The sequence below is a fragment of the Chelonoidis abingdonii genome, chromosome 11 (genome assembly GCF_003597395.2).
Source record: "Chelonoidis abingdonii isolate Lonesome George chromosome 11, CheloAbing_2.0, whole genome shotgun sequence".
Taxonomy (NCBI): domain Eukaryota; kingdom Metazoa; phylum Chordata; order Testudines; family Testudinidae; genus Chelonoidis; species Chelonoidis abingdonii.
Window position 1 is genome coordinate 46,545,443 of NC_133779.1, and position 20,497 is coordinate 46,565,939.

The 20,497-nt window shown below is 46.3% G+C and overlaps 1 protein-coding gene across 1 annotated transcript; it reads right to left on the reverse strand.

Moving 5' to 3' along the window:
• Positions 1 to 1,902: 1,902 nt before the first annotated feature.
• On the reverse strand, positions 1,903 to 19,759 carry CD48 (CD48 molecule). Its single transcript, XM_032792050.2, has 4 exons — positions 19,484 to 19,759; positions 6,611 to 6,931; positions 4,513 to 4,776; positions 1,903 to 3,760 (listed from the first exon to the last, which is right to left on the reverse strand). The coding sequence occupies exons 2-4, from the start codon at positions 6,669 to 6,671 to the stop codon at positions 3,666 to 3,668; spliced, it is 420 nt and encodes a 139-aa protein (XP_032647941.1). The 5' UTR covers positions 6,672 to 6,931; positions 19,484 to 19,759; the 3' UTR covers positions 1,903 to 3,665.
• Positions 19,760 to 20,497: the final 738 nt, after the last annotated feature.

The window sequence follows — 20,497 nt, forward strand, 5'->3', positions numbered from 1 at the left end:
ATGGAACATTCCAACAGCTTCCTTCTACCCCCCAACTTCAAAGAGTCTGCACCCCGATTTAACCCCTTCCCTGCCAGAGGGAAGGAAGGAGAGAGAATAAAATCACCTTGCAGGTGGAGTCTGAGCATCAGTCTGCATCCAGGAAGGCCCAGAAATGGAGGGCCACTGGCATTAAATATGTAAACACATAAGGAAGGAACAGGACAAAGAGGTTTGGAGCGCAACTGATTGAGAAAATTCAGAACAAAGACAGGAGTGTGTATGTGAGGCACCCATGGGTGCATTCCTTAGTGGGGGAAAATACATCAGAACAGGTTGGATAAACACCCATTAGCGCAGGTCTGGGTTCATTAGGTCCTGCCTCAGTGCAGGGACCTGGACTTGATGACCCCCCAATTTTTTTTTTCAGCAAATCAAAGAAAAAAAATCATTTTGAATCAAATGAAACTTATCATCCGACCTGAATTGTTTTGTTTTATTTGGAGTTTTTTTTTAAAAAAAAACATTTTAAAGACTTTTTAAAATAAATCAGAAGGAAATTCCACAACATCCATCGGAAACAACTTTTCCGAGTTTCTTTATTCTTGAGCAAGAATTCACCAAAATCAACCAGAATTCCTGATTGTTTTGGTCAGCCCAAATCTTCATTTTTCTTCAAATAATAGTTATTTGCCTGAAGTATTTCACCCAGCTAGGCACTCGAAAGCCTGCACATGTTCTGGTTGGTGATGTCCATGCAACCTTAACTCTGCCCCTAGTCCGTCTGCTTTAGTTTCATTAATTAGAGGATTGCATGCTATTATTTCTGCAGCATTGTCTGCCTTTCAGGAGGACTTACTGTTATCTTATTCTTGATTCTTTGGAGAACTCCCAGGTCATTATGAAAATGCTTGTTAATCTTGAAAGATTCTTAGCTTTTTACTGTAAATGGTTAGTCACCTAAAATGTCATCCCAGGTACTTCTCTAAGACAGTTTCAGGTACCTAACCCAAGAGCAAAAATGATATCATGGCACCTAGCAACCAGTCACTAACCGTCAATCAGAAAGAGCTGAAACTGAACAGTTCCTGAAAAATGCTCATCGAAACCAGCTATTGAACATTTGCATCCAACAAGCAGACTCACATGCTGAGGGCAATAGGTAAAGATCTGCTAACCAGTAAAAAGGGTCTCAATTCACAATCAATGGTATTGTTAGTACGATAGCCGTGTGAGAGGCCACAAGGACGCCCAGGGCCCTGTTGCGCTAGGTGTTATAACCAGACTGTCCCCGACCTGCAGAGCTTAAATAAACCAGACAAAGTTAGGAGGGGAAACTGAGGCACCAAGAAGCACAGTGACTTGCCCAAGGTAGGTCAGTGGTAGAGCTGAGACTAGAACTCTGGATTCTAATTCAGTGCCTGATCCAGCTATGTGCAGTTAGGTAGGCAGAGCTCCCACCTAAGCACCTACATGTTCCATTGCTTCTCTCCTATCTTTCTCGAGCAGAGGAAAAATGATCCCCAAAATCCCCAACTAGATCAGTGCCTCCCTTTTCATAACCTTTCAGTCTCGTCTGCTAGGTGACTCCCCTGTCACCCTCAAAAAGTGTCTTCACTGCCAGGCAACCTCACCCTGGCTAACCTAGTGTTCCTAATTTGGAGCCAGTCCATTGTCAAGAGTGATCACATTTCAAAGGGCGAGCACTTAAGTTAAATGACCCCCTACCATTAGGCAGCTGCCCCTACCCCCTCCTGTTCTGACATGGAGTTGAAAGGACAACAGAGATGCCAAAAGGCTGCACATTCCATATGGAGTTTGCAGCTTGGTAAAGGTACATACAGTGAATTCATAACTTCACACCAAAGTCATAAATTAGAGAGGTTTCCCCAAAGTATCACAGCAACAAGCAAGCAGCGTGAGTTGTGGGCTAAGCTGCCAATGTCACGGTTGTGCCATGAGTATTTCTTTGTTTCCTACTCGTTCTTGCTTTCATGCTTCTGCTCCTTTTGTTACTGTCATGGGGTGTGACTGCCCTGGCTAAGTGTGCTATTCCCTTCCTCAGTTTCCCTTATCAGGAACCCAGGAACTCCACTTCAGGCCGCTTGACTCAATATTACTCTCCAGGGCACTAGTTTACTAATAAAAGCTGGTGCCAAATAGTCCAGAACAAACATATTTAATAAAGCAAAGGTTCTTCTGGCATTTGGGGTTGCTCTGAAGCCCGCCCCCTGTGCCCTGGGCCTGGGCTACCCCTCCATCTCTCCTTGTGGCAGGAACCCCCTCCCTTTTCTGGAGCAGGTTAATTCAGGCAGTTGTTACCTTTCTTCTTAAAACAGGAATCTGCAGCTCTCCCATTGGGAGGAAGTACGTTGGTCCCCTTCTCCCTGCTCATTCTCGGTTGGGAAGAGAGGGGAGGGGAGGCTCCTTGCCCTGACCTTGCTGCAGGCTTCCCAGCTATTTCTTTCTCCTAGGACTGTTTCCTCTCTCCCAGATCCCTCACAATTTGTCACAGGTGTGGCAATTTCCTGGACATACCCTACTGAACACAGGTTAACCTTCTTGAATGAAGTTTATGTATTGCTGAGTGCCAGAGACAAGGCGAGGGAGGTAATCTCTTTTATTGGGCCCATTTCTGTTGGTGACAGAGACCAGCTCTCCCGCAGCTCTAGCTTGTACGTGCAATTCCCTCGGGAAAGGGAGGCCACAGCTTCTCCGGGTACTCAGAACAGTGGCGGGTTGTTATGCAAAATCCCTCAGGTTGTAACATGTAACACCTCCGGGTCTGGAGCACCCACAGGGAAAAATTGGTGGGTGCTCTGCATCCATTGGCAGCTCCCCGCCCTGCCCCCACCCCAGCTCACCTCCACCTCCGCCCCTGCGTGTGCTCCATGCCTGGTTTTTCCCTCTACCTCCCAGAGCTTGTGCTGCGAAACAGCTGTTTTGCATGACAAATGCTGGGAAGGAGAGGGGAGGAGGGGAAATGCAGCGTGCTTGGGGAAGAGGCAGGGCCAGGGCGGGGATTTGGGGAAGAGGTCCAATAGGAGCAGGGAAGTGGCTGAGTTGGGGCAGGGACTTTGGGGAAGGGGTTGGAATGGGGCAGGGGCAGGGCCAGGGATGGGGAGTGCGAGCACCCAATAGTGCTGGGGAAAGTTGGCTCCAATGAGTGGGCCCAACACAGTCCCAGACTGCACACCCGGGGGATCTAGTCCCATAGCGTGCTGGGGTACTTCGGGATTGGCTTGTTTTGAAATGGGATTAACTTGATTTTTGGTTTATTGTAAAAGTTGGGGACTTATTTACCGTGTGAAAGTTGGCAACTGTTTCCACAACCTGGAGCAGCTGCACTTTTAAACTGGATTCTTCAGAGCCCAATAAAGAAAGGAATAAATAGCCTGAATTTAAACTGATTTAGGGCCTTTGCTCTTGTCCAGAAAACAGCCAGGATCCTCCCCTCCACCCCTCATCTGCAGAGGTGAGTCTATTATAGCACCCAAGTAGTGGGCTTTGTCTCCGCGACATCATCTTCCCCTCAGTTCTCGAAGACCCTAGTTTAATCCCCAGTGTGCTGGCAAGATGGTGGATGGCTGTCGAACGCTATTATTTCTGGTGTTCATTTTGGTCTTGTGTGTTTCACCAGGCGGAGGCAATCGAGGGGTTCGTTGTGTTCTCTTGACTCCCCAGCCCTAGACCCAGTTATGGACGAGGAGGAGAAATCCAAACGCCAGGATGGAATCAGCCGTCTGCCGAGCCAGGGACAAGGTCACGGCTGAGTTTTTCTCTGAAACAAGACAAGAGCCTGTTATTTATAGGCTGCGCCAGCTATTTATTAACAATAATACAAATGGGCTGCCTTGCCCCTGCCATGGAATACCCACAGGAGGAGGTAGCCTTTGGGGCCAAGGCTGAGCAAGGGTCGAAGGAGAGGGGAGCAAGGAGAGGATGCCCAGTGAAACACAGGGAAAGCAGCCCTGTCCCTGGCCTGAGTGCTCCACCCTCCCATGACCCCCGTGGGTGCAGAGTGAGCCCCTTGCTGCTTCAGTCACCCAGGATGACGTTTCTCTCCTCTCTGTGCAGAATGAGCCAACGAGACACTCCCAAAACCCAGAGGATCCCCCAATTATTGACACAGGATCCCAGAACCTCACTGCTGGCTCCAGAACCCAGTGCCCAGCTGCAATGGCACAGTCCTTGTGGCTAATCGTCTGGGCAGGGCCAGCTCCAGACACCAGCGTAGGAAGCAGGTGCTTGGGGCAGTCAATGGAAAGGGGCAGTATGTCTGGGTCTTCGGCGGCGGGACCCTCAGTCCCTCTCTTCCTCTTTGAGCTGCCACTAAAGTGCCGCCGAAGAGGAAGCAAGGGCTTTCCCATGGGGGAAAATACACACTGGGGGTCAGTGAACAAGACTCTTCCTCAAGAGTCACCAAAACCATGGCTGCCCTGCTTCAATTGAGCCCTAACCCGAGTGGCTGCATAGCTAGGCTCCACAGCCAGATAGACGCAGCAAGAGAAACAAAAGCAAAGTGAATGTTACCGTTCCATGTGCAAGGACTTCTGTAATAGATGAAGCCCGTCTCTTCGCTGACAGGGTTGCTGACGATGCATTTGTAAGATGCGTCACTTTCTGACTTTAACTCAACGTCCAGTGTGCTGCTATTTTTGCCCACTAAATCCTTTTCATTCTTACACCAGCGGTAGGTCACTTGGATGGCAGCCACAGTGCACTCCAGGGTGACCTTGCACTCTCCATCTTTGTAGACCCTGGTAGTGATGTTCACCCTGGGCTTAGGGATGGGCTCTGGAAACAGAGAAAAGAGAAATTCAACAACAGGCCAAACTCTGACAGATCTAACCCTGTGCCAGGTCCTCAGGTGATGTAAACTGGTGGTGCTCCAATGAAACTGATTTATACCAGCTGGGGGTGTTGCCTGTATAGATTTTATACAGAGAATCTATTAACTAGACAAATTTAGACTGCAAATAAGGTGTAAAATTTTAACAGTGAGAGTAACTGACCATTGGAACAATTTACCCAGGGGCATGGTGCGTTCTCCATCACTGCCCATTTTAAAATCAAGATGGGACATTGTTCTAGAAGACTGGCTCTAGGAACTGTTTTGGGGCAAGTCTCCAGCCTGTGTTATCCAGGAGGTCAGGCTACGTGATCACAATGGTTCCTTCTGACCTTGGAATCTATGAATGATGCTCATCTAGTCTGACATCCTGTGTAATGCAGATCAGACAATTTCACCCAATGGCACCTGCTTCCAACCCATTGACCGGTGGCTGCATGAGAGTGTATCATTTACACAGAGGGTCCAACCATGACGTGGAGACCTCAAGTGATGGAGAATCCACCAGATGCCTTGGTGAGCTGCTTCAGTGGTTCATTTCCATCCCCGTTAAACGCAAACACGAAATTATACAAAACTTTCTTCTAGCTTCAACTTTCAGCCAGTGAATCTTGTTCTACCTTTATCTGCTAGCTTGATAAGAGAGGGCTCTTCAGAGATCTTCTGTGTGGTGGTACTGCTTTAAGAGTGAGTTACCTTTTAACCTTCCCTTTGATAAGATAACTATAATAATCTCATTTAAAAATGTTTCCCATTGGAGAGAACATTTTCAGATGTCATCGTTTTCCTTCCGCATTTTGGGGGTCATGAAATGCAGCTCTCATTTGGATCACAGACATTAGATCAACAGTACCAAATTCCCTGTGTATCCCCCCTGATCCTGTCTACCCACCACCTCACCTAGCAGAGTGCATGTGACCCTGGGCTCTGTCTGGGTGCTTAGCCTCCATCACCCCAGCACTTCTCAGGACTCAATGACCACATCCTCATGCCCTGAAGCACCAAGAGACCCCCCTGGCCAAGGTCTGAAGCAAGATTTTTAAACATGAATAGTGACTGTGTGTCCCTCAATTCTGGATCCCCTGTGGGAGCCCGATTTTCAGAGCCCAGATGCTCGGCACTTTGAAAATCAGGTCCCTTTAAAGTGTGCCCAGAAAATGGGGCATCTCAAATCCTTAGTCATTTTTGGCAACACTGGCCTGAGTGACTAAACCAAATCTCCTGGGTGCCAGTCCAGAGCCCTGGCTACAAGACCATCCTTCCTGGCCCTTACCAGCTTAGCCTGGGGGATTATCAACTCCTTTCTTTTATGGAGCCTCCACCTCCCCCAGTGGCCTTCCTGGCGCTCACTAGCTGCTCTCCCCTGCTTTCTGGCGTGTGTGTAGCTGTTCCTCCAAGATGTCTGGGTGGCTCAATTACCCCAACTTTTGCCAGCAGGGCAGCAATCTGCTTTTGCCTCTCTTCCCATTTGGTCCATCGTGGGAGGTCCCAAAACAGGAACGTCATTAAGGTTGGTACCTGACCCCTCCCCTTAAATCCCCAGCCACAAAGATTCCAGATAGAGCAGCTCTGGCGATGGTGTGTTGGACCCAGAACCTGAGCTGAGGGTCTGGCCCATTTCCTGGGAACCTCTTCATCCCATTCAGGCTGTTACCTGCTCCTTCCGCTGCCTTGTGGGCATTTCAGGGTGGGGAGAGGAGGGTGCATTATTGGGGCCCTTCTAGCTCCCTGAACCTCACCATCCCTGACCCTTGTGCAAAGATGCTGCTCCCGACTCACCGTACACATCCAGTTGGATATCTTCATCTGACTTCTTGCTTTGGCTGTCTTCCACTTCCATCCGGAAGGTGCCGCTGTCTTGCTTCTGCAGCTGATTAATTTCCAGGGTGTGATTCTCGTGGTAACACAGTTTATTATGAAAAGAGCCATTGCGGTAAGACACTGGCTGATCCCATTTTTTAGTCAGGATCTTCAGGGACTACTTGAACCACCAGGTGATCTGCTTGTATTTCTCTGGGACTGACTGTTTGGGGTTTAGATACACTGTGCCATGGACAATCCCATTCACCTGATTGATCGGCACCTCTGTAGCCTCATAAGCTGTCAACAGACAAAAATCAGGGTTGCAATGGGAAGAAAGGAACAAGCATTACTCTTAGTTAGTTGTTGGGTGAACTGGGACAAGCTAGTGCAAATACCTCTTGCTGTGCATCAGTTTCCCCCTGTAAAATGGTGATAATGCTGTTCGCTCTCTTTTGTGAAGGACTTTGAGCCCTTGTAACAATCAGGTTCCAGACTGTGCCCCCCAAAATGAGCAATGGAACCAACTGACTGTATGCTGATTTGTTCTACAATGGAGCGTTCCTTGAGTCCAGTTTAACCACAGTCTGTATACATAGCGCATAATGACCATCAAATTCAGACCATTAGAAGCTTTCACAAATGCCCTTATTCAGTATACTCCCATAGCACAACAATACACCGAGCAATCAGTTGGTTCAGCGGCTCCTTTTTGGGGGCCTAACCTTCTGTTCTTCCCCTTGGGATGTCTGAGCCCAGTATCACAGATCTACAGCCACAAAGAGCCCTCGCTCTAGGGACTCTTATGCTGTAACATAAGTCCCTAGCAAAAGTCCCTAGCAAAACAGAGCCTTGATTGGGGGCCACTAGGTCTTGAACCACTCTGAGATTTGTACTTAAAAAGCTTGTTGACCATTTATTTCCCAGCAACAATATAATATGCACAAGGGCCTGCTGGTGTCCAAGGGGGCCTGCTGCAAACAGAGCATTGTGACTTTGGTAGCCAGGTCTCAAAGTGCAGAAACAAGGGAGACTGGCACGAGGGTGATGCCCATTTCTTGGGGTCAGTGCCCCAAACTGGCATTCGAGAGCAGGCACAGGCTGTTCATCTCCAGGGGCGGGATTCTGCCATGCTGCTTTCTTATGTTGAAATTATTGGGATAACTTCACCAGCGAGATCCTAGAAATATCCGCGGGGGGTTAAACGGCAAATGTGGTTTCTGCAAAGAAAGACGTTTTCCATGAGAAAAATGTTGATTTTTGGCTGAACTATTTCTTTGGTGCATGGGAAAATCAAAACGGACTGTTTCTCCCTGTGGGCACCTGGGCTAGTGCAGAAACTCACGCCCCTGTTCTGCTCCAGCCTACATCTCTCACGATGCACAGCAGCCGCTCATCCAGAGAGGAGTCCCCACAAAGTGCTACTGCTGCAATGAAGCAGCAAGGAAGGGACAGGATATTCTTCCTGCCAGGGGAGATTTAACTGATACACCAGTATATTCCTCATGTGCTCTAGCAGGTGGATCCTGCCAAGTTTGGCTATACCCTGACAGCACTGTCACTAACTCACTGATTTTGGGCAAGTCACTGCCTCACTCTGTGCCTCAGTTTCCCCATCTGTGTAATGATTCCCAGCGAATTCCCAGAGCGCTGTGGTAAGATTCAGTTGAGGTCAGCATTCTTTGCTCCTTGGTAAGTAAAGTTGCTACAGAAATGAAAAGTATTGTTTTTATTTCCAGTGTGGGCTTAGATTTGTGGAACAAAGTATAAATGCTGCTGTAATTGTTTACCTGTAGAGAGACCTGCCTAGGAGGGGGAAACCCTGTGTCCTAGCGCACTTCCTCCTTCTATGCAATTACATGAGAAAATAAAGTATCTGACTCTGCTGCACCCAACCAGAGTAAGAACTAAGTTTTTCTCCAACAATCTGGGGGCTCGTCCCGGATTGGCAATGCCTACTGAGATGACAGCAGCTGCTACGGATCGTTCCCCTTTGAACCCCATGGCGTCACAAGAGAGGTAAGAGACCTTTTCAAATCTCTATTGGAGTATCAGAAGAGGACTGTCCGTGGAGCCGTCTGTCCCTGTTGGGCTCATGCCATCTGAACTTATTGACTGTGCAACAAGATCAGATGTAGAGCGGTGCTGGGGAACTGTTAGTTTGGCCGCCCCCAACAAGGTTAATGCATAAGGGAAATGCGTTAGGTATGCACCGGTGCTGAGGGGTTGTTACTCTCAGTAGGTGTGTGGACTCACTCCTGCAACACCTCCTGCTAGTGACTCCTGGGAATTAGCTCTTTTTCTAGCTCTGGAGCGCCCTCTGCAGGCCAGTGATCTGCCTGTCCTCTTGGCCCCTGTGTCCCTCCCTGGACCCCAGTGCCCTTTTAACTGGGGTGCTGCCCCCTGGCAGTCCCCCCACCAATCTGGCTCTCCCCTCCCTGGGGAACCCCCACCCCACTATCCCCACTTCACCTCAGTTTTGGCTACTGCCCAGTCTCCATCTAGCCCCTGCACCCTGGGGCAGACTGCAGTATCAGCCACTCATCATAGGCAAAGGGGTTTGGACCTGCTACCTTGACCTACCCCTGGGCTGCCCCCTGCAACTCCCAGTACCTCTTGGCCTTATGCTAGGCCACAGCCTGGGGCTTTCCAGGCAGGAGCTCCCCAGCCCTGCTTCACTCAGGTATAACTCCCTGTAGCCAGGCCCTTCTCCCTCTACAGCCAGATGGAGACTGCTCAGGCCTCTGGCTCTCAGCCTCTTACAGGGGCCAGCTGGGCCTGACTGGGGCATGGCCACAGCTGAGCCTACTTTCCCCAATCAGCCCAGGCTTCTTGCCTCAGCCACAGCCCTCTCCTGGGGTGTTCCAAGCCCCGCAGAGCAGGAACGGGTAATCACTTTGCTATACTGTCTCATAAGGGAAAGTGTATTGAGTCCAGACATAAGGTATAGGTGCATCGTGGTATTTAGAAACAGAAGCCTTGGTGTGTGTGTGTGTGTGTGTGTGTGTACACAGTGTGAATGAGAGTTGCAGGAAAACACCCGGAGTATTCTGCAAAGCAATAGCTCGTGACCAGAAATATTCTAAAGCAAGCCCAGTAACTCCACCTCGAGGATCTGTAGAAAATCCGACCCACGGTGGGCTGACTCGGCCTGGCATCGTCCCTTGAGGAAGCTACCTGGGTCTAGGAGTGTGTGAACCCATCTTCCCTCCCCCTTCTTCTCTCCATGTGCCTCTCCTGTGTGAGTGCCCTGTAGGGTGAGATCCTTAGTTTATCAGCCACTAGCGAACAGAGTGTTTTCCCTGTGTGGGATTGGAAAATGGATAGGAGACAGTCTAAGCAGTCTCACTCCCTAAGGGTGCCCCAGCATATTACATGTACGTACATTATGGTCCTAGAACCTGCAGATATTTAGAAAATCGGAATCTTTACACGCATGAAAATCCATCTAAACGATGCCCACTAGAACATACCTTCAGTCTAGATAAGATCATACATCTCAGAGGAGCTTTTAATCACAAAAAAAAAAAAAAAAGGCTTCCACAGTGGAAGCAATTTGTCTACTGAGGAAAGGAACGGGTTAATTTGAAATTCAGCTTGGCCCAGAGATAGAGAAAGTTGCTCTGCGTTCAAGGTTAAGAATCAACACAGACCATGCTAAGTACAAAGAAAAAAAACTGCTTTCGGCCTCAGCTGGCTGTGAAAAATATAGACAGAGGCGAACCAAAAGCAATACGCAAGTTACAGAACTGAGATTACATTTGCAAAGCTTAACTGCCCAGTGAGATCCAACACTCTGCCTTTGCGACCCTGGAGCCGGTGTGGCTTGGTGACACTGAAGAAGCCACAGGCAGCCAGCCTGGACTGGAATCTCTGAAAGAGATGCCCCAGGAGATCCCAGGGTGTAAAAGAACAGCCATGCCAAGAGAGGAAGCATGTTGGAAATTCTGGGCAAGCTGTATACAGGATAATCTCCCGTCCACCTCTCCCCCTTCTCTGAACGTTATACACAGACATCGCTAGTCTGGACGTACGTGTGTGAGTATGAAAGTGGCTTAGGGCTTGGGGCATTAATGTTTTGTACCTGAGTGATGTGGGAGCGTTCCCAACACTCTCTGCTATTGTTTTATTAATGAAGCTTTAAAATTCAGTCATATGGTGTGTTTTTCTTTATCTTCCTCCAACGATCCTGCAGTGTCAGCCTGATCACATGACATGAAGGATAGACTGGTGATTGAAATTTGTCACAGTATGGTGGGCAATTGAGAGGAGAGGAGTCCCCTGAAGAATGCACACCATCTATTTGTTCTACCCTTGTTATTTTATGTTTGCTTTGCCTGGTACTGTTGGTGTTATATGCTGAGGATTGCATGATTAAAGGTGTGCCCACTCTCAGCTGCAGTAAGTCTGAGAACTGAAGAGGGGTTTAGCATTCCTCTCTCCACCCTGGTTGACCAGGAAGGGTGGCAGGTGGATCTACCCCCAGTTGTAGCAGGACTGGGCAATAGAGAAGTTGGAGAAAAGGGAAGAGATGTGTACTTGATAACTAGAATTGAGCAGTTAAGAGCATAGATCATGAACCAGGCAGCAACTCAAACCTATGCCCAGGGCAAGTTGCAGGCCTTGAGACAGGACTTCCAGGCAGAAAAGGAAGCGCTGGCTAAGCAAGTACAGGTCCTTCAGGGACTTGTCAAAATTTAACCATTTGTGCTTTGTGGGGAGCAGGTCCAGTGCATCACTCGGGGACTCTATGACAACTGGTGGCAGTGGTGGGATGTACTGCACTCTGTGAATGGCGCTTCTTGCAGTAAGTGACTGGGGAGCAGTAAAACAAAGGGGGGATACCAAGGACCAGCCTCAGAGAGGGATAGTTTCAGGGGGCGATTAACCTCTGGGAGTGTGTGACCAGCGAGAAGGATTGTTGGAGTAACGGGGTCCCTGAGGACTGCAGCGAGCAGTCTCAGGGGCGGAGGAGCTTGCCGCTCGACCCTGGGAGAAAGAAGGACTTTTGCAGGAGCAGGGTTCCCCTTGAGATTGCAGGAGCAGTCTCAAGGGCGGAGGAGTCTGCAGCTCAACCCTTACAAAGAAGTGGTAACCTCTAGAAAGGCTGGCACACTAGGGGTTCTTCCTGGAAACCATGGGGGAGCTAAAAGCACACAGGCCTGTGAGTCCAAAGCAACTTGGGAACAGTGAAGTGATGGCCTATCACCATCTCCTTAAGAAGGATATTGTGATCCTGTGCAAAAAGAGAGGGTTATGCATTGGGAAGTTCACCAAGGCACAGTTAATTGCGCAGCTGGAGGACAAGGACCGCTCTAAGGAGCGGATTCCTGACCCAGATGGGCTACAAGAAGATCTGGAAGCAGCAGGAGCAGTAGCAGCAATGTGTTTGTCACGAAAGGAAATTGAATAGTTAAAAGTCAATGGGCCATGCGTTTTTGCCCAGGTGGCAAGCCACACGAGGGAGGACTCGGGTAGCCTTGTGAGTAGGAATGTTTAAGGGAAGAGACCAGGAAGGGTGGGGGCTAGCTGAGAAGCCCACCCTCCTAGCTAAATTGGTAGTGGAACAAGTCAGTGCGCATGGAAGGGACGGTTCAGCGAGGAAAGCGGGATTGGGCCCAAGTGGGCAGGCAACAGATAGAATGGAAAACAGGTTGGAAATTTTGAGGGCATAGTGGAAGGAAGGAGTAAGTAAGTGTAAGCGTGGGGATTTCAAATACCCAGGACAATACTTGAAATGGTGATTTGAGTTGATAAAAGAGGCCGTTGAGAAACAAGCAATTTAAGGAAAGAGTAAGAAGTTAACTCTGTAGTTGCTGGAGGGAACAGCAGTTGAAGTTTGTAAAAATGCTAAAGAGAAAAGTTCTTGCTGTCTTTGAAATGTTTGTAAATAAATTCAGGCAAAGAAATTACTTGATTGCAATTATTTGGCTATGAACAATTTAGTCGAATTAGCTAAAGAAATGTATACAGTGCTATTTAATTAAAATCCTATTAGACTCTAAGGGGCTACAATAAGTAGTGTTTTCTTTCAGATCATTGTGTGTTTGAAAGCAGGAGTTAGAAGTAAAAAGACAATCAAAATTCTGGTAAAGTTAATTGTCCCTTTTTAAGTAAGAATCTTTAAGCTGTGAATAGCTTTGGATCCAGAAGCAAACCAGAAAGCATCTGTATTAATGCAAATTATCTAACTGATAAGGTAGGAGCCACTGAAACCTGGGCTGCTGATGAAATAAATACAAGAAAATATGGGGTAATTCCTCTGTTTTGCCTGAAATCAACAAGGGTATTTGTATATTTTAAGCAATGACTGACTGCCCAGAAGGGGTAGACCTCTGTTTTTTTTGTCTTTCTCTGATAATCAGAGAAAACTGATGCCAGCTGAACAGCATTTAGCATACCATGCATTTACTGGCACAATAGAAATTATGTTTTGTGTTCTAAATCCTGTCTTGTGGTGTTTGTCTTGTGGCCAGAATTGTTGTGTTTAATATTTTTATAGAATAGTCTAGTTAAAATCAAACAAAAGGTTAAATTAAAATGCAGATATTTGTCTTGTTCAACTTGGAATACACAGTGTTTGGATAAATCAGGAAAATGTGATATACTAAAGTCTAATACATTTGCTTAAGTAAGAAAAATAAGCTTCATTGGCCAGATCTTGTAAGTGAAAAATTGTTGTTAAATTTGCATTCCAACAGTCTGTGGAAGCAAGGACATGAAAGGTTAACCCGCTCCCCATATTGTACATGGGATCCTTCTGGCTATCTCAGATTTCCAGCCAGAGGGCTGGGGAGGATGGGAAGCTATTGGACACCAGAGGTTGTAGTGAGTGGACTTCTCAAAGTGGATGTGCTTGTCCTGGCTTGTTGCTCCAAAGCTCTGTAATAAATTTATTTTAATGGAAGGGTATATGTGGCAGACATTGAATAATAAGATGACTGTACTGTATAATGGCAATATGTATGTGTTCATTGTTGGGAAAAGGTGTGTGAGTAAAGAGTGGAAGTTTCCTTTGTAGGTTAAAAGAAGCCAAGAAGGGGAGAAGGAAAAAGAACAGAACGAATTAACTGGGGAAAAAATTAGCTAGCAAGTTCAGTCCAAAGATAAGACGCTGGCCCCATTCAAGGACACTGCTCACAGCTAAGGCTTGGCTGACAATCAAGAAAAGGCGGGGCTTGGATGTGCTCAAGCAGCTATGAGATCTGCAAAACACTGCCAGGTATTAATGAAATGTGTTAGGTTTCTTTTCTCACAGGTAAAAGAAGTGCTACCCAGAAGACCCTATCAGCCCTGTCATTCATTGAAACCAAGAAACTGAGTCTACATAAGGTCCACCAACGAAAGACTGCTTTGGCTCCATGCTGGAAAGGCCCTTATTAAGTCCTGCTAACTACCAACACCTCTGTGAAGTGCCAAGGACTGACTGCTTGGACCCATGCTTCTCACTGCAAAAACACCCCTCCACCTTGGGAGGATTCTCCTACTGATGATTAGCCTATTTCTCCTTCTAGCTCTGTTGTGCCTTCTGGAGAGCAGGGAAAAAGAACATGGAGAAGTGCTAGTAACTTTTCTCTTGTCCACTGACAGACCTACTGTGTCTTTGGATTTTTCTAGAAGAAGCAAAACCATTACAGGGTGATGTGCTGGTAACCTCTCCCCTGTATGATGCTGAACCATGACTGTTTCAAGAAAAAAAGAAGAAGGAACACTTGCTCCATTGAAACCATCAAAGTCCAGGGATTCCTGACTACAAAAGACATTAAGAACTGACCCTGGTGAAGAAACAAAGAATTATACACTGGCAGGAAGAAATCTGTGGGACCCTGCTTGGGAATGTGGTATTGATTGGATGTTGGGGTTTATTCTACAGGCTGCATCCTGTGGTCTCGATAAATCTTTCAGCATTTGTGGCCCTCCCTAATTGGATTTTAAATGACAAGTACCAAAGGCACCTTGTTGCCACTGCCCCTGCCATCTCCTCCATTACACTATTACCCCTGTGATACATCCAAACACAGACAATGCCATATATTTGATAAAACCAATGGCCAAGGCCTTCACACTTTAGTGATTTATTTAAAGATTGTTTGGGAAAAAAATTTCTTTTTTTAAAGTTCAGGATATCCCATATAAGCAAACAATTGAGTGGAAAAAGAATGGATCAGTGGAAATAGAAATCTAGGATATCACTGCAAATGAACCCCAAGAATCTGTAATTGAAATTGATGGGTTCCATAGTGAAGTAGGTATGCTGGCTGTTCCTGGAGTTTGCAGTGTGTTACATGAAGGAGACCCTTATTGTTATTTGGTCACCCAATTAGTGAATAATCAAACACACACCCAAAGACTTTGTTTTGCCACTGGAAATTTCACCTGTATAGAAATTATTCCAGTGACTAATAATGTTACCTGTACCTTATTGCAATACACCCCCTCTTATGCCATTAATGTTAATGCCTCCTGGAAGTATATAAAGATGTACAACCAACAGATGTGGTATAGTCCTACACCAGAGAGAGATGTATTAGAATATCGATGGACTGTGATTAATACAACGCTAGGGACTGTCAAATTTACATTGCCCTTATCTAGTTTCCAGATCACCTCTCCATACCCAAATTGCTCACAGGGAGCTGCCATTAGATTAGCACAACAGAGGGCCTGGGTTATTTCCTCTAGAAAAAGAGGGACTTGACTGGTTCCCTATGGGATGGGGCCAATAGTGCAGCAGTGATTTGGAATATTTTTAAAAGCCAAGAACATGATGAGAAATTGGGCCAACTAGAGAAGGCCACTGGCCTTATTTCTGGGGCACAGCTAACCCAAGTACAGGCTGGATTTGGTGAGTTACATGTTATATCCGCCCTTAGTTCTATGACCCAGAAGTTGCTGACAGAGATGGTACTGAATATCACTGAGGCTGGGAAGGCATTGCAGTGGGATCTGGCATGTTCAGAAATTCAAGATTTCCTGAATGACCAGCTGATGGACATTTGGAATGATCTTGAGCACCAGGCGTAGCCCACTTTCCTTACAGACACATCAGGAATACGATCTGATCTGTGGCCATGGAGACATACTTGGAGACTTGGGTGGAAGTGTGGACATTCACAGTGCTCATCCCAAGCATATGGACCAGTTAGAGGGGCGTGGGCTCCCACATACCAAATCCTGCCGGATCCATGGGGTGGATGCACGTGGGACTGGATGATTCACCATGACATCTGGGAGATTAGACCCCTGGTATGCCTAACTGATTTATAGTCAGTGCCTTTAGAATAACACCTGACATTTGGATGGGAATAGGTAGTCAATGGATATTTTGGTCATTAGAACCCCCACAGCTTCAGTGTATCCGTAAAATGAAGCCAGGGGAAGTTGTCACTGTTCACAACATTTGCTGGGAGGGTAGGGGACAAGGAACTACCCTGATAGGACACCTACTTTTTCAAGCTAATGATAGCTGTGGGTATGTTGAAACCACCATGTTGCGAGATATACATATTAATCTCACTACTGCTGCAGGCAATCACATTATTTACTGGCCTGCAGATAGAATTTTACAAGTAGCCCTTAGGTTCCAGGTACCTTTTAATTGGACTGGAGTAGTGCCTGATCAATTTCAAAGATTTGCTTCCATTTTTATCAGAGGTTCAAAGAATCTCTGAAGTACAAGGGCAAATTCTTATGCTTCAAAATATGGATCAAGTTGAAAAGAATGCCTTTCATACAGCTTATAGAGTGTCTACTTTATGTACTAAGTATGATGTATTGTGCTTTGCGACTAAAACTGTCCAACAACCCCATCATATTATTATGATGGGAATGCTGGTTTTTGTGTTATTGTTATTTAGTTTAGGATTATGTTGTTGTTGTTGTAAAAGATGTAATGAAAGTGATACCTTTCATGCCCATGCTAATGATGCATTGTCATTACATCCAGTTAAAACCCCTGAGGGTGAAACATCTGACATAGAGTCTGATATCCAAGGCTTAATGCAAATGGAGGTTTGAAAATATTTATTGTACTAGAAGTACAAAAGGGGAGGGGCGGTGTGGAAGTAGAGAAAGAACTGACAGGGATTTGTAGGGGATCTTAATGCATGAGAGTCTCTGTTAGCAAGAGTCAGGCCAGCTGTAACCCTAATAACGCAAGATTTGTAGAAGTGAGGATTGTGTGAGAAGTTCTTGTGACCTTATGTTGATAATGAGGAATGTAGACTGGCATCTAAATAGAAGTGAGAAAAATAAGATATCAGGATGACCTATGTATAAACGAAATGCAGCTGTTGCTTATTATTGTATGTAACAAAGTATAAATGCTGCTGGAATTGTTTACCTGTAGAGAGACCTGCCTAGGAGGGGGAAACCCTGTGTCCTAGCGCACTCCCTCCTTCTATTTCTTGAGAAAATAAAGTATCTGACTCTGCTGCACCCAACCAAAAAGTGAGAACTAAGTTTTTCTCTGACAGATTGCACCCCTTTTTATTTCCTCTCCTGCCCCTAATTTGTTCTCTGGGGTCCTAGTCAATAACCAACATACAATGGTCTCACCCTTTACATTTCCTGTTCCACCCACTCACCCCATCTAGAAATCGCCCAGAATTAGCAGGAGAGGCTGCTTTATGCTGACCCACTTCCTGCCCCATCATTTCCTTTCTCAGAGGCCATTTCATCTTTTGAGGGAGTTGTTTGGTTTTTTTAAAATCATGGAAAGAGCATCTTCATGAGTGACCCAAGTAGCGAATCCAGCAGGGGTCATCTTTAGGGTCAGGGATTATCAGCAGTCAGAACCAATGTCTCACACTTGAGCTAAAGGAGTAACTAACTCCATTAGCTGGTAGCAATAGCAGATTGTTACCCCACCAGCACCAGAGTGGGAGAGGACAGACATACACACACATCAGGTGTGTTGAACACATTCATATTTATAACTTAGACATTTTGAACTGATAATTTAGCAAACAGAGTGTGCTCTATTCACTGGAGGAAGTATTGCCTAGTGGCTAGAGCACTGGACTGCAATTCAGGAGACCTGGCTTCTTTTCCTGGCTGTCCTGCTAGGAGAAGTCATTTCTCTTCTCTGTGCTTCAGTTTCTCCCACTGTGAAATGGGGACAGTGGTACCAACCACCTTTAAAAAGCACATTGAAATCCATAGGTGAGAAGAGCTAGGGGTGATTGTTTTTGCTTCTTGCTTGCATCAAGCAAAACGCCCTACACATGACTGCTGCTGACTCTGGGGGAAGTTCAGTTCCTTTTACCACTTTATGGTCTGTTGATTCGCTGTATGTGCTTCACCGTTGCTGCTGTGTTGTAAGCTGCTGCGTGATGATGAGACAGAGTGGTTTTTGCTGTTTCAACTCAGTCTACTAAGTTGGGCCATCTTCTCCCATACACAGAACTACCACAAAAGGCCATTATTGGGGGTGGGGGCAACCACAAACACCATATGATTGCCATAGGCATGTAATGGATGACATAAGGATTAATAAATACACCAGCATTGAAGGCACTGACACGCCTCTAAAAAGTGGGACTTTCAACTTGTCGCACCCCACCCCCACCGCCGCCATATTGCCAACTCTGTGATTTAGGGAGAAACAAAGAAGGTCCTTCACGCATGAGATTGTCTTTTTTAAAATATTAATTTGGGGGTCTTCTTCATGTGTCTGCTGGGTTTTGAATGTTTATGGATCATATTTTCAAGCTTTTCTCCACAACCACAAGGGCTAGAAACTTAGCTTTAATTTTCTTTTAAAAAGTGAGATTCTCACATAATCACAGGGCTCCAGCAGCTGGGAATTTTTAGAAAAACACCAAGACTTGCAACAAACTTACAAGAGTTGACAACAACAGAATCCCTATTTCGGAGTAAGTAGAGCAAAACCCCTGTCTGATTCCCCTGATCACTGTAGTGCTGTACACAGGAGGAAAAATCAACCCTTTCTGACCAGAAGTGTGGGTTTTGATGGCCTTAATTAAGTGTGTACAGGAACAAATGTTATCAATGATAAAAAATGATGAGCTTCTAGATCCTTGGAGACTCAAATACTCCAGAAGCTTTCTCTGGAGCTTTCCAGTCTGTGGGCTGGGATTAGTTTCTGCCCTTTGGTGCATAGGCATGGTTCTAACTGACCTCAGTGAACAAAGACTAGGCAGGGTAAGGAAATATCTGTAGTTCCAGCTCGCCAGCTAAATACAGTTAATGAGTTCTAACAATCTCTCTGCAGCTTTGATGAAAAGACTCTTGCGAGCCATTCGGCTTTGGTCTCTGTGATGGAAAAAATGGGCTTTCATTTAAAAAACAAAAATAAGTTTCTAAGCCTGTTCTTGTGATGAGTCAGAAAACTGTAACTTGGAAGGAACAGGCAGCTGTGCTCCACTTTATAAAGAAATGTCAGCAAAACACTGGATCAGAATTTCAAATTTTGATGAGAAATTTTGATGGGAAGTTTTTGAAAAGTCCCAACATATTTTTCCCTCCCTCTGATTGTCACCATCTTAGTCACTTCTATAGCCAGACGCTAAAGGGAACCAACAAGCTATCCTTTCCCCCACCCCCAGTCCTCCAAGATAAAACTTATCTAGCACAAAGCAGGGAAGTTTAAGAAAGGATCAAATCACTAGCAGGCGCACACATACACATAGCCCAAATCTGCAACCCAGATCCAAAAAGGATGGAGAGGTTTTGGAGCGACAGCTCCGCAAAAGAACTTGCAATAGAAAGGCACCTGCCTATTGCGAAGGATCAGTCTTAGAACCATAAAGAGAAATGCCAGGACAGCTGGAAGAGGAATGTGAAGCAAGCGCCTTTTTCAAGAGAAAGAACACAAAATGTTTGTCTTACCTTGTAAGTTGCTGAGCACCACGAGGCAAACAAGAGCCACCATCTTCCCCGACATGGCAGCAATCTAAAACCAGGGCGTCCTCTAATCAAGTCACGTTGTCAAAGGATCTGATTCTTACACCAGCCAGGTAAAAGGGCCTTAATATGGGACTAAATTATAGTACACCTGCATTAAGACCCCTTTACACTGGGATAAAAAGGGCTTGGTGTAAATGAGAGACAGGCCAATTGGTTCTAAAACAATTACTTTACCGAGGAAGCGTAATGCACGGGTGTGACCGGATTCTCAACGAATCTGAAGAGAAGAGCAGTTGAAATTCCCTTTTTGCAGCATGTGACGATTTGTCAAAAAACCACTTCCTCCCTGAGCCAAGTCACCTTGTGTGAATACAGCGTTTTAGGCACAAGCTACTGTGCAGAACCTAGCACAATAGACCCCCTATCTCAGCCGGTGGCTGTAGTTGCTACTGGAATCATGATAATGACCAGAACTCTGGCTTAACCCCTCGCTCTTGACAAAAGCCCTTCTATGTCTCAGCTAAGAGGTGCAATCATGTCAGGGGGGTTGTTTTATGGCCCAGCTCTTCAAACTAGTATAAAGGAGGGTAGCTCCACTGACGTCACAGGCCATATCCCCGGCTAGTACAGCCCGGCATAGCTCCTAGGGTGACCACATGTCCCATTTTATAGGAATGGTCCCAATATATGGGGCTTTGTCTTATATTTGTGCCTACTACCCCCCACCCTGTCCCAATTTTTCACCCTTGATATCTGTTCACCTTAATGACTCCATTGCAGTCATTAGGCCATATTCCCAGCTAGTACAGCCCAGCATAGCTCCATTGAGGTCACAGGCCATATACTTGGCTAGTACAGCCTGGCATAGCTCTATTGATGTCAACAGAACCCAAACAGTTGACACCAGCTGCCCCTCTGGCCATTTATTTTTCAGCCACCCTTCACTCCCCTGTAACCCACAAACTTCCCAGCCTGGCTAGTGATTTCTTTGCAACC